Source organism: Oncorhynchus kisutch, linkage group LG11 (assembly GCF_002021735.2).
Source record: "Oncorhynchus kisutch isolate 150728-3 linkage group LG11, Okis_V2, whole genome shotgun sequence".
Lineage (NCBI taxonomy): Eukaryota > Metazoa > Chordata > Actinopteri > Salmoniformes > Salmonidae > Oncorhynchus > Oncorhynchus kisutch.
Window position 1 is genome coordinate 18,270,922 of NC_034184.2, and position 15,003 is coordinate 18,285,924.

Consider the following 15,003-nt stretch of genomic DNA (forward strand, 5'->3'; position numbering starts at 1 on the left):
GTTTAGTCTTTTAGTTGGCTAATCAGTGAAAGATATTATCAGAGGCACAAGTGTAGTCTGAACTTTCGCTGTGAATGTGTTCAGTGAATGTGTTCTGTGAAAGTGTCCAATGCTTGATGTCATAGAAAGGGAATGTTATTACATTCTTTTGTGTTTTTAGTTCTTTGAGAATGTTACACAGAAAATGAACCACTGGAGTTCAATAGTTGCAAATGTGTTGTGTTGTTTAGAGTTCTGTTTCTTGTTTTTTCATTTCTACAATTGTACAGCAACTTTTAAAGTGATATATAAAGATAATGTATTATTATTATTTATGTGTGCGAGCACTGTGGTATGTGCATATGTACACGTGTGCAGCTATGTGTGAGAGGGCTGCATGTTTATGTGTCTGTTTGATCTAGGTTGCTGTATACAGTACAGTGCATTCGGAAAGTATTCTGACCACAGCCTTGTTCAAAAATGTATTATATATATTTATTTTTCCTCCTTAATCTACACACAATACTCCGTAATGACAAAGCGAAAACAAGTTTTTAGAATTCTTTGCAAAAAACTAACAAAAAAAACAACATATTCCCTTAAGTATTCAGACCCTTTGCTATGCGACTAGAAATTGAGCTCAGGTGCATCCTGTTTCTATTGATCATCCTTGAGATGATTCTACAACTTGATTGGAGTCCACTTTTGGTAAATTCAATTGATTGGACATGATTTGGAAAGGCACACACCTGTCTATATACAGTGCCTTGCGAAAGTATTCGGCCCCCTTGAACTTTGCGACCTTTTGCCACATTTCAGGCTTCAAACATAAAGATATAAAACTGTATTTTTTTGTGAAGAATAAACAACAAGTGGGACACAATCATGAAGTGGAACGACATTTATTGGATATTTCAAACTTTTTTAACAAATCAGAAACTGAAAAATTGGGCGTGCAAAATTATTCTGCCCCCTTAAGATCATACTTTGTAGCGCCACCTTTTGCTGCGATTACAGCTGTAAGTCGCTTGGGGTATGCCTCTATCAGTTTTGCACATCGAGAGACTGAAATTCCTCCTTGCAAAACAGCTCGAGCTCAGTGAGGTTGGATGGAGAGCATTTGTGAACAGCAGTTTTCAGTTCTTTCCACAGATTCTTGATTGGATTCAGGTCTGGACTTTGACTTGGCCATTCTAACACCTGGATATGTTTATTTTTGAACCATTCCATTGTAGATTTTCCTTTATGTTTTGGATCATTGTCTGGTTGGAAGACAAATCTCCGTCCCAGTCTCAGGTCTTTTGCAGACTGCATTAGGTTTTCTTCCAGAATGGTCCTGTATTTGGCTCCATCCATCTTCCCATCAATTTTAACCATCTTCACTGTCCCTGCTGAAGAAAAGCAGGCCCAAACCATGATGCTGCCACCACCATGTTTGACAGTGGGGATGGTGTGTTCAGGGTGATGAGCTGTGCTGCTTTTACGCCAAACATAACATTTTGCATTGTTGCCAAAAAGTTCAATTTTGGTTTCATCTGACCAGAGCACCTTCTTCCACATGTTTGGTGTGTCTCCCAGGTGGCTTGTGGCAAACTTTAAACAACACTTTTTATGGATATCTTTAAGAAATGGCTTTCTTCTTGCCACTCTTCCATAAAGGCCAGATTTGTGCAATATACGACTGATTGTTGTCCTATGGACAGAGTCTCCCACCTCAGCTGTAGATCTCTGCAGTTCATCCAGAGTGATCATGGGCCTCTTGGCTGCATCTCTGATCAGTCTTCTCCTTGTATGAGCTGAAAGTTTAGAGGGACGGCCAGGTCTTGGTAGATTTGCAGTGGTCTGATACTCCTTCCATTTCAATATTATCGCTTGCACAGTGCTCCTTGGGATGTTTAAAGCTTGGGAAATCTTTTTGTATCCAAATCCGGCTTTAAACTTCTTCACAACAGTATCTCGGACCTGCCTGGTTTGTTCCTTGTTCTTCATGATGCTCTCTGCGCTTTTAACGGACCTCTGAGACTATCACAGTGCAGGTGCATTTATACGGAGACTTGATTACACACAGGTGGATTGTATTTATCATCATTAGTCATTTAGGTCAACATTGGATCATTCAGAGATCCTCACTGAACTTCTGGAGAGAGTTTGCTGCACTGAAAGTAAAGGGGCTGAATAATTTTGCACGCCCAATTTTTCTGTTTTTGATTTGTTAAAAAAGTTTGAAATATCCAATAAATGTCGTTCCACTTCATGATTGTGTCCCACTTGTTGTTGATTCTTCACAAAAAAATACAGTTTTATATCTGATTGTTTGAAGCCTGAAATGTGGCAAAAGGTCGCAAAGTTCAAGGGGGCCGAATACTTTCGCAAGGCACTGTAAGGTCCCACAGTTGACAGTGCATGTCAGAGCAAAAACCAAGCCAAGAGGTTAAAGGAATTGTCTGAAGAGCTCGAGACAGGATTGTGTCGAGGCACAGATCTGGGGAAGGGTATCAAGAAATGTCTGCAGCATTGAAGGTCCCTAAGAACACAGTGGCCTTCGTCATTCCTAAATGGAAGAAGTTTGGAACCACCAAGAAACTTCCTAGAGCTGGCCTCCCGGCCAAACTGAGCAATCAGGGGAGAAGGGCCTTGGTCAGGGAGGTGACCAAGAACCCTATGGTCACTCTGACAGAGCTCCAGAGTTCCTCTGTGACGATGGGAGAATCTAGCTTTTATGGTAGCGTGGCCAGACGGAAGCCACTCCTCAGTGTAATGCGCATGACAGACAGCTTGGAGCTGACCAAAAGGTACCTAAAGACAAAATGATCTGGTCTGATGAAACCAAGATCGAACTCTTTGGCCTGAATGCCAAGCGTAATGTCTGGAGGAAACCTGGCACCATCCCTATGGTGAAGCATGGTGGTGTCAGCATCATGCCGTGGGGATGTTTTTCAGCGGCAGGGACTGGGAGACTAGTCAGGACAGAGGGAAAGATGAACAGAGCAAAGTATAGCGAGATCCTTGAAAATGTGCTCCAGAGTGCTCAGGACCTCAGACTGGGGTGAAGATTCACCTTCCAACAGGACAACAACCCTAAGCATACAGGCAAGACAACGCAGGAGTGGCTTCGGGACAAGTCTCTGTATGTCCTTGGGTGGCCCAGCCAGAGCCCGAACTTGAACCTGATCGAACATCTCTGGGTATTTAGAATAAGGCTGTAACGTAGCAAAATGTGGAACAGTCAAGGGGTCTGAATACTTTCCGTATGTGCTGTATGTGGGAGAGATATGTGAGTGGATGTTTATGTGTGTTTGTGTGAACTCTGTAGCAGTACGTGTTATGGGAACTGCATGTGTGTGATCTCTGTAAGGGTACGTGTTAGAGGCATGTGTTTTCCTGGCTCTCGAGTGACCCTGAGAGTGAAAACACATGTTAGAGGGGCCGTTAAGGACCGTGTGAAGCTGTGGACCTAGAGACAAGAGGGTGTGTGTGGCCTGTGTGTGTATATTCTCTCGTGGGACAGGATGGATGTATGGGGGGATGGATGGAAGGAGCGGTGAGGACGATGGGGGGAAGAATTGGAGTGGGTGCTGGAGGACGCTACAAAGGGTCACAGTTTTCCATAGTTTCCACCCCACCACACAACTCCATACAACTAAGGGGCTTTACACTTATATCCTGTCTCCAAATTCTTCCAATACTCTCTCTCTCTCTCTACACAAACACACACACACACACACACGCACGCACGCGCTCCCCAGGGTTCAAACTCCAGGGAATGACACAGTATGAACTATCTAACCTCTGACCTTTTTGTCCTCTCCTGTAGGAGTTTGAGAATGCCGAGGGGGAGGAGTACCAGGCGGACCTGTCCACCCTGGCATCCCCTGCATCCCAGAGCGGACCTGATGTTTACATCCTGCCCCTGACTGAGGTGTCACTCCCCATGGCCAAACAACCAGGACGATCAGGTAGGACGAACATGTCTTTGTCTCTCTGTCTCTCACCCTCATTTAGTTTCAGTTCATTGCAGTTCAAATACTTTTCTTTCAACAAGAAGATTTAAGTACAGCACATTCGGAAAGTATTCAGACCCCTTGACTTTTTCCACATTTTGTGATGTTACAGCCTTATTCTAAAATGAATTAAATATTTTTTTTCTCAGTCATCCATCTGCACAAGACCCCATAATGACAAAGCAAAAACTAGTTTTATTTTTAAATATCACATTTACATAAGTATTCAGACCCTTTATTCAATACTTTGTTGAAGCACCTTATGGCAGCGATTACAGCCTCAAGTCTTCTTGGGTATGACGCTACAAGCTTGGCACACCTGTATTTGGGGAGTTTCTCCCATTCTTCTCTGCAGATTCTCTCTAGCTCTGTCAGGTTGAATGGGGAGCGTCGCTGCACAACTATTTTCAGGTCTCCAGAGATGTTCGATTGGGTTGGGTTCAAATAAAAAATAAAAACACCTTTATTTAACTAGGCAAGTCAGTTAAGAACACATTCTTACTTTCAATGACGGCCTAGGAACGGTGGGTTAACTGCCTCGTTCAGGGGCAGAACGACAAATTTTTACCTTGTCAGCTCGGGGATTCAATCTTGCAACCTTACAGTTAACTAGTCCAACGCTCTAACCACCTGATTACATTGCACTCCACAAGGACCCTGCCTGTTACGCGAATGCTGTAAGCCAAGGTAAGTTGCTAGCTAGCATTAAACGTATCTTATAAAAAACAATCAATCAATCATAATCACTAGTTAACTACACATGGTTGATATTACTAGTTTATCTAGCGTGTCCTGCGTTGCATATAATCGATGCGGTGCGTATTCGCAAAAAAGGACTGTCCTTGCGCCTATGTGTACCTAACCATAAACATCAATGCCTTTCTTAAAATCAATACACAGAAATATATATTTTTAAACCTGCATATTTAGCTCAAAGAAATCCAGGTTAGCATGCAATATTAACCAGGTGAAATTGTGTCACTTCTCTTGCGTTCATTGCACGCAGAGTCAGTGTATATGCAACAGTTTGGGCCACCTAATTTGCCAGAATTTTACTTAATTATGACATAACATTGAAGGTTGTGCAATGTAACAGGAATATTTAGACTTATGGATGCCAACCGTTAGATAAAATACAGAACGGTTCCGTATTTCACTGAAAGAATAAACGTCTTGTTTTCGAGATGATAGTTTCCTGATTCGACCATATTAATGACCTAAGGCTCGTATTTCTGTGTGTTATTATGTTATAACTAAGTCTGATTTGGTAGAGCAGTCTGACTGAGCGGTGGTAGGCGCCAGCAAGCTCGTAAGCATTCATTCAAACAGCACTTTCGTGCGTTTTGCCAGCAGCTCTTCGTTGTGCTTCAAGTATTGCGCTGTTTATGACTTCAAGCCTATCAACTCCCGAGATTAGGCTGGTGTAACCAATGTGAAATGGCTAGCTAGTTAGCGGGGAGCGCGCTAATAGCGTTTCAAATGTCACTCGCTCTGAGACTTGGAGTGGTTGTTCCCCTTGCTCTGCATGGGTAATGCTGCTTCGAGGGTGGCTGTTGTCGATGTGTTCCTGGTTCGAGCCCAGGTAGGAGCGAGGAGAGGGACGGAAGCTATACTATTACACTGGCTATACTGAAGTGCCTATAAGAACATCCAACAGTCAAAGGTTAATGAAATACAAATGGTATAGAGAGAAATAGTCCTATTATTCCTATAATAACTACAACCTAAAACTTCTTACCTGGGAACCACCAGCTTTCATACACCTTCCGGCGCCGACAGAGATGGCCGCCTCGCTTCGCGTTCCTAGGAAACTATGCAGTTTTTTGTTTTTTTTACGTGTTATTTCTTACATTAGTACCCCAGGTCATCTTAGGTTTCATTACATACAGTCGAGAAGAACTACTGAATATAAGAGCAGCGTCAACTCAGCATCAGTGCGACCAAGAATATGACTTTCGCGAAGCGGATCCTGTGTTCTTCCTTTCACCCAGGTCAACGGAATGGATCCCAGCCGGCGACCCAAAAAAACGACTACTGAGGAATGGCTTCCGTCTGGCCACTCTACCATAAAGGCTTGATTGGTAGAGTGCTGCAGAGATGGTTGTCCTTCTGGAAGGTTCTCCCATTTCCACAGAGCAACTCTTGTGCTCTGTCAGAGTGACCATCGGGTTCTTGGTCACCTCCCTGACCAAGGCCCTTCTCCCCCATTGCTCAGTTTGACTGGGTGGCCAGCTCTTTGAAGAGTCTTGATGGTTGCAAACTTCTTCCAATTAAGAATGATGAAGGCTACTGTGTTCTTGGGGACCTTCAATGCTGTAGACATTTTTTGGTACCCTTCCCCAGATCTGTGCCTCGACACAATCCTGTCTCAGAGTTCTACGGATAATTCCTTAGACCTCATGGTTTGGTTTTAGCTCTGACATGCCCTGTCAACTGTGGGACATTATGTCGACAGGTGTGTGCCTTTCCAAATCATGTCCAATCAATTGAATTTACCACAGGGGGACTCCAATCAAGTTGTCGAAACATCTCAAGGATGATCAAAGGAAACAACTCAATTTCGAGTCACATAGCAAAGGTATTTCTGTTTTTTATTTTTAATACATTTGCAACATTTCTGAACACTTGTTTTCACTTTGTTATTATGGGGTATTGTGTGTAGATTGATGAGGGAAAAATGTAATTGAATTCAATCCATTTTAGAATAAGGCTGTAGCGTAACAAAATGTGGAAAAGGGGAAGGGGTCTGAATACTTTCCAAATGCACTTTATTTGAAGTAATCTCTGTGAGGGGGATGTTGCATAAGCACAGGGAATGACAGTCAGAGAGAACCATATCAAATTCAGACAGTCACTAACTTTCACAGCTTTTCTCAAAGGGAATAAAATATAAACGGTAGAGGAAAAGGTCAGATGACGTTGAGAAGATCAAGAGAAAAGGTACAAATACAGCTTTTATTTTGTGCCTTAATTCTCTTCTTCAAAAAATTATTCATACTTGGCAGTAGATTAGAGACAAAACTTAGTGTTTTCAGTGAGGAGTTTTTAAGAATATCAGGGTGCACTGTACTATATATTCTGGTTCTGGTGTTAACCTAAAAAGTCTTCCCAAAGTTAGTGACCAACACCCTAACACTGGACCACTGCAGGGCTTCCACCTATCCCACCGTCCCCTCTGCCCTGGTTTAGAGCCCTAACACTGGACCACTGCAGGGATTCCACCTATCCCACCGTCCCCTCTGCCCTGGTTTAGAGCCCTAACACTGGACCACTGCAGGGCTTCCACCTATCCCACCGTCCCCTCTGCCCTGGTTTAGAGCTCTAACACTGGACCACTGCAGGGCTTGGCTTCCACCTATCCCACCGTCCCCTCTGCCCTGGTTAGAGCTCTAGGTCCCTGTAGAATTAACTTTGTGGTCCATGAATGAGCTCTCTCTCTTTTCCTCTTTCCCTGTTACCCCCCCCCCTCTATCTCTCTCTCTCTCTCTCTCTCTCTCTCTCACCTCACTCTCCAACAAACATCTGCCTGTTGTGTAATTTCCCTGGTCCAGCCAGCCTACACAATTGCTCCTTGGTATGTCAGGCATGCGAGAGAGATAGACCCTCATTCTCTATCCCTCTTTCTCTCCCTGTCTTTCTGTCTATCCGTGACAATGGCCCTGGTTGTGTGTTGATGTGTAGGCTATGGGGCTGATGCATGCCGATCTGGATTGATACACCCATGACATCAGAAGGCGGGCTGAATTAATGATTTGTACTAGACAGTTTGCTGTGGGTCAGTTCGTAGGTCAGTCTGCTGCTTGACTAGCAATTCCAATATACTGTTCATCAAAGCCATGGCCCATATTCATAAAGAGTCTCTGAGTAGAAGTGCTGATCTAGGATCAGTTTTGTCTTTGAGATCACAATGCATATTATATGGCCAGGGAGGACTTGATCCTAGATCAGCACTCCTACTCTGAGAGGTTTTGTGAGTATGGGCCCAGCACTTTAGTGGACATGAGAGTAATCTTGTCCCCAAGGAGATTAACATTGTTGTATTGGGACTAAAAGTCCCAATACGACATATCACTTTACATTTTTATTTTAGGAGAAATGTATATTTTATCTGAATTTGACCGAAGTCTTGTCGATAAAAGTGAGGTCAAGAGAAGATCACAAGAGTGAATACACAGCAGGATCGAAGCCACTGTCCACATAAGACGGTAATGACCCACATTATACAGAGTCCTTATTGTTTTTGAATAAGTATTTTGGCACTCTGAATATAGCCAATTTATCATCTGACCATATCCTGTGATTTATTTATTCTGTATGTTTTATCACTCATACAGTGCTCAGGTCTTTAGCCTATTTTCACACCTGCTGCTTTACCCTTACTAGCCAAACACTAGTGGCCTTGAAACACATCGCTTATTAGCAGTTCAGCACATGAGCATTTCTCGTACTTTTACACAAAATCAAGATGAACCTTTACCATCCTTATAGACATTGAACATCTATAACCAAACTGGCTACACTCTGTTGTTGGCCGATGGTAGCTATTGCTAGCCACATGCTAACCTTAGTGCTAACGTTGCTAACGTTACTACAGTAGCAGCAGTAACAGTAAATCCAGGTATAATGTCTAACATAAATATTGGCTACCATGATATCCTGCAAGTTATATAAAACCAATAAAGATCAAGTAGTTCAGCAAAAATAGACATACCTTGAAATAAACAATGACATTAATCCGATTACTATTTGACCATTAATTTCTGCAAAATGTGCTGTGTTTATTGAGTTCTTGTAGCTTGCTTGCTAGCTTATTCCACCCTCAAACACCTTGCTAAATCTGAGTGGGCCAGTTCGTTTTGCTATTGTTGGTGTAGAATTTTTGATGAATGTAATTCAAATTGCGAAAATAGTGTATAATTAGTATGTGTTTTATAAACTGTTGCATAAAGACCATTTAGATGGATTATAATCAATCACATCACAACTAGATTTGTGGAATATATATTGTGCAAACTTTCTTTTTACTCAGTATGTTGAAATAAGATAATGGACTATCACAAATGGAGTAACTTGCGGTACATGCTGTAGGCCTATGCTGAAAAAAACAGCTGTTCTGTCAGGACACGAACTCAGCACAAAAAGAAACGTCCTCTCACAGTGAACTGCATTTATTTACAGCAAAATGAACATGTGTAAATATTTGTATGAACATAAGATTCAACAACTGAGACATAAACTGAACAAGTTCCATAGACATGTGAGTAACATAAATGGAATAATGTGTCCCTGAACAAAGGGGGGGTGAAAATCAAAAGTAACAGTCAGTATCTGGTGCCACCAGCTGCATTAAGTACTGCAGTGCATCTCCTCCTCATGGACTGCACCAGATTTGCCAGTTCTTGCTGTGAGATGTTACCCCACTCTTCCACCAAGGCACCTGCAAGTTCCAAATTCCTGTCTTGCAGGAAATCATGCACAGAACGAGCAGCCTGCAGGAAAGGTACCACATGAGGGAGGAGGATGTCTTCCCTGTAACGCACAGCATTGCCTGCAATGACAATAAGCTCAGTCCGATGATGCTGTGACACACAGCGCCAGCCCATGACGGAACCATCTCCAAATCGATCCCGCTCCAGAGTACAGGCCTCGGTGTAACGCTCATTCCTTTGACGATAAACGCAAATCCAACCATCACCCCAGGTGAGACAAAAACACGACTCGTCAGTGAAGAGCACTTCTTGCAACTGCCCTCAGTCCAGCCTCTCTCAGCCTATTGTGGACAGTCTGAGCACTGATGGAGGGATTGTGCGTTGCTGGTGTAACTCGGGCAGTTGTTGTTGCCATCCTGTACCTGTCCCGCAGGCGTGATGTTCGGATGTACCGATCCTGTGCAGGTGTTGTTACACGTGGTCTGCCACTGCGAGGATGATCAGCTGTCCGTCCTGTCTGCCTGTATCTCTGTCAAAGGCATCTCACAGTACGGACATGGCAATTGATTGCCCTGGCCACATCTGCAGTCCTCATGCCTCCTTGCAGCATGCCTAAGGCACATTCATGCAGATAAGCAGGGCATCTTTCTTTTGGTGTTTTTCAGGGTCAGTGGAAAGGCCTCTTTAGTAAGTTTTTATAGCTGTGACCTTAATTGCCTACCGTCTGTAAGCTGTTAGTGTCTCAATGACCGTTCCACAGGTGCATGTTCATTCGTTGTTTTTGGTTCATTGAACAAGCATGGGAAACAGTTTTTAAACCCTTTCCAATGAAGAGCTGTTAAGTTATTTCAATTTTAACAAATTATCTTTGAAAGACAGGGTCCTGAAAAAGGGACGTTTCTTTTTTTGCTGAGTTTGTGTTCCTCATGTGTTTTCCATATGGCCACTGTGGTATGTATGGCTGTATATAGCTGTATGAGGTTTTTGGAGTAAGTAGGAGGCCTATAGTGACACACAGGGTTGATTAAGGGCGGGAGCTTGGGTAGTTAGGGGGCTGAGGTCAGACATTCAATCTTTTCAGACCACTCCCCATGAGTTCCTTATGAGCTGGCCACAGGACCTTGTGCCTGCTGCCGACATCACAGGATGAGAGACAGGTATACTATTTCTCTCTCTCTCTCTCTCTCTCTCTCTCTCTCTCTCTCTCTCTCTCTCTCACTGTCTCTCTCTCTATATATATACCTATCTATCTCTATATATACCTATCTCTCTCTCTTTCACTCTCTCTCTCTTTCTCACTCTCTCTCTATGTCTATCTATCTCTCTTTTCATACCTACCTCTCTCTCTCTCTCTCTTTCACTGTCTCTCTCTCTATATATATATATACCTATCTCTCTCTCTCTGTATACCTATCTCTCTCTATATATACCTATCTCTCTCTCTCTTTCACTCTCTCTCTCTCTTTCTCACTCTCGCTCTATACCTATCTATCTCTCTATTTATACCTATCTCTCTCTCTCTCTCAATTCAATTCAATTAAATTCAATTCAAGGGCTTTATTGGCATGGGAAACATGTGTTAGCATTGCCACGGTAGATAATATATAAAGTTAAATAAACAATACAAATTAACAGTGAACATTACACATACAGAAGTTTCAAAACAATAAAGACATTACAAATGTCATATTATATATACAGTGTTTTAACAATGTACAAATGGTAAAGGACACAAGATAAAATAAATAAGCATAAATATGGGTTGTATTTACAATGGTGTGTGTTCTTCACTGGTTGCCCTTTTCTCGTGGCAACAGGTCACAAATCTTGTTGCTGTGATGGCACACTGTTGAATTTCACCCAGTAGATATGGGAGTTTTTCAAAATTGGATTTGTTTTCAAATTCTTTGTGGATCTGTGTAATCTGAGGGAAATATGTCTCTCTAATATGGTCATACATTGGGCAGGAGGTTAGGAAGTGCAGCTCAGTTTCCACCTCATTTTGTGGGCAGTGAGCTCATAGCCTGTCTTCTCTTGAGAGCCATGTCTGCATACGGCGGCCTTTCTCAATAGCAAGGCTATGCTCACTGAGTCTGAGTCTCTCTCTCTCTCTTTCACTGTCTCTCTCTCTGTATATATATGCCTATCTCTCTCTCTCTCTGTATACCTATCTCTCTCTATATATACAGTGCCTTGCGAAAGTATTCAGCCCCCTTGAACTTTGCGACCTTTTGCCACATTTCAGGCTTCAAAAATAAAGATATAAAACTGTATTTTTTTTAAACTTTTTTAACAAATCAAAAACTGAAAAATTGGGCGTGCAAAATTATTCAGCCCCTTTACTTTCAGTGCAGCAAACTCTCTCCAGAAGTTCAGTGAGGATCTCTGAATGATCCAATGTTGACCTAAATGACTAATGATGATAAATACAATCCACCTGTGTGTAATCAAGTCTCCGTATAAATGCACCTGCACTGTGATAGTCTCAGAGGTCCGTTAAAAGCACAGAGAGCATCATGAAGAACAAGGAACACACCAGGCAGGTCCGAGATACTGTTGTGAAGAAGTTTAAAGCCGGATTTGGATACAAAAAGATTTCCCAAGCTTTAAACATCCCAAGGAGCACTGTGCAAGCGATAATATTGAAATGGAAGGAGTATCAGACCACTGCAAATCTACCAAGACCTGGCCGTCCCTCTAAACTTTCAGCTCATACAAGGAGAAGACTGATCAGAGATGCAGCCAAGAGGCCCATGATCACTCTGGATGAACTGCAGAGATCTACAGCTGAGGTGGGAGACTCTGTCCATAGGACAACAATCAGTCGTATATTGCACAAATCTGGCCTTTATGGAAGAGTGGCAAGAAGAAAGCCATTTCTTAAAGATATCCATAAAAAGTGACGTTTAAAGTTTTTATCACTCTGTCTATACCTATCTATCTCTCTTTCACTGTCTCTCTCTCTCTCTCTCTCTCTCTATATATATATATTTCTCTCTCTATATATACCTATTTCTCTCTCTATATATACCTTTCTATCTCTTTCACTATCTCTTTCTCTCTTTCTCACTCTCTCTCTTAAAGGATAATTTATGTTTCAAGGCTCTCTCATTTCCAAGATGGACCAGTGAATACAGGCTGTCAAGATCAACAGTTCCCCTGTTGTATATGCTGTGTTGCTGGGAGGCAGAGGTTTGAGGTAGAGGGGGAGAGGTGGGAGGAAGATGGGGGAGAGGTGGGGCTCCCATACTGTCAGACCTTGGCTAGGTCCAGAGCCAGAACTGGTCCCCAAGACGAAGACCCACCCTGACACAGCTGTGCTGTTATACAGTCACACTTACACCCGCACATGTCACAGGGTGCACTGGTGTGAACACACACACACACACACATATATGAACCCCCTCCCGCCCGTGTGCTTCTGCGATGTTGATGTTGATGATGATGATAATGGGAATTCCATTTGGCCCGAGTGATCCTCATCTTTCAAAAAGACTTCCCGTCAGAAATGAATTGGCTTACTGTTGACAGGAAAGATGGAAGACACTGAATGTATGGTAGTAGGCTGATAGTCATGGCTGTTACTATGGGCATCTCCTTGGACTTCTTCTTTATCCTGGTCCTGGAGACCCACTGGGCGTGCAGGCTTTTTTCCCACCCAGCAGTAAGGCACCTGATTCCACTCATCAAAGGCTTAATGAGGAGTTGATTAGATGAATCAGGTGTGAGAGAATGGGCACACCCAGAGTTAAAGATGTTCTGAGACGAGTTCTAAGAAGTTGGAGTTCCAAGCCATTCTAGAAGTAAGAGAGAAAGATGGAGGAAACAAAATGTTAGTTATCACTAGAGGGTCAGTTCACAACTGTGTCACTGAGCTTCGAGGCCCAGTGTCTGTTTGGTTGGTCCCGTCTGGTACCATACAGTCCCAGTGGTAGTACACAGACAATGGCTGTGATTCTCTGTAGGCCAGAGTCTGCAGTAGCGAGCGAGCGTACCCACTCCCCACGGAATGACTAGCCTCTGGAACATTATAGGGCAGAGGCGTCAGATATGGCCCTCACACAGGGAGGGGTCTGTGTAGGCCGGTCTGAGGGGGGTTCACTGCCACAAAGATCTGTCTGTCCTCCTCTGGAGCAGAGAATGTGAGTGTCATCGGTCATTGTTGGGGGAGAGAGGGATGGAGGGAATGAGAGAGGGGGAAGGACAGAGGAGTAATGTTGCTGTCACTCCTGTCTCGTTTGGATGAGTTTGGGCTGAGAGTGAGCGTGAGAGCAGGCTGGTGTTTGCAGGGGATAGATGCGGGACACAGGACATCACCGTGCTACTGACAGATAGGATACAGCAATGGGACAGGAGGACTGAGGCTGATGCTATGATGCCAGGGCCTGCCTCTGACTGACCTTAGAGGAACTTTCTTTTTGGACCATGGCTTTTGCTGTCATTTTTGTCTCAAATCAAAACAAATCAACATGGCGAGTTTTGGGACTTAGAGGATGCTTGACCCATTGCAAGAAGGATGGCTTATATCGCTTTCATTGTACATGACGGAGATGTGTATATGGCCAGATGACATTTCTTTCTTAAGCCTGACGCTTGAAATCGAGAGTTATTGTCTGAAATAAACCAATGCTGAGGTGGGTCTCGGCAGGTGTGATGTTGTTGGTGTTTATCCGTATGTTGTATTTTGTATGTGGATGTTTGTATTGTTTGAAACTGAATAATTGTTGCGTTGTAAAACGTGCAAGGTCATTCTCTAACATCTCTCTTTTTATTCTGTCTCCCAAGTCCAACTCCTGAAGTCCACAGAACTCGGTCGCCACAGTCTTCTCTACTTGAAGGAGATCGGCGATGGCTGGTTCGGAAAGGTAAAACCACTCTCTCCCTCCTCACGTTTACTTGTGAATTCTTTTGGTTGTATTTTGTTGGTGATTTTCACTGTGCTGGAGGCTACTGTACAGGATTATGAGAGGTAGCTAGATGAAATGTTCTGTCACGTTCACGGTTGTGCCCTGAGCTGTGATCCCAGTCATGCATTACCTGTAATGTGTGTCTGTAACGGTAATCCTGGGCTGATCCCCATGATGTCTCCCTGACTGACACGGCCTGGTACAGAGAGGTAGACTTGTGGTCCTCTGTAGCTCTGTTGGTAGAGCATGGCGCTTGCAACACCAGGATAGCGGGTTTGATTCCCGGGACCACACATACATGAAAAATGTGTTTTGGATAAAAGCGTCTACTGAATGGCATATATTATTCAGGGAGAACCATATAGCCTGCCCTAGCAATGCAGGAGTTTTACTTTACATTTCACTGTTCCTATTACTGTGTAATTATGATTTTAAAGACTGTAACAAGTATTGCAGTTACTCATTGGGTTCATGGTTAAGAATATAGTGTGAAAATGAGTAGTTACATTGTGCAGGTTCCTGTATGGCTCAGTTGGTAGGGCACGATGCTTGCAATACCTGATTGTCTGATTCCTGGGGCCACTGATACGTAAAGTCACTGCAAGTCACTATGGCTAGAAGTGTCTGTTAAATGGCATATTAATATGTGAAGTGGTAGTAGAAGGTTTACCCAGGCTTTCATGCAAT

The 15,003-nt window shown here is 43.2% G+C and overlaps 1 protein-coding gene across 5 annotated transcripts in view; it reads left to right on the forward strand.

Annotated features, from left to right (window-relative positions):
- The window catches only part of LOC109898917 (serine/threonine-protein kinase LMTK1-like), a 156,177-nt gene that overhangs the window by 127,547 nt on the left and 13,627 nt on the right, over window positions 1–15,003 (forward strand). For 4 of the 5 annotated variants that reach the window (XM_031835400.1, XM_031835401.1, XM_031835402.1 and 1 more), the window contains 2 exons: window positions 3,794–3,935; window positions 14,195–14,274. In XM_031835400.1, the coding sequence (XP_031691260.1) occupies window positions 3,794–3,935; window positions 14,195–14,274 (222 nt within the window). Of the gene's footprint in view, window positions 1–3,793; window positions 3,936–12,394; window positions 14,044–14,194; window positions 14,275–15,003 lie in introns of those variants that run through there. The other variant, XM_031835405.1, reaches the window with a different exon arrangement.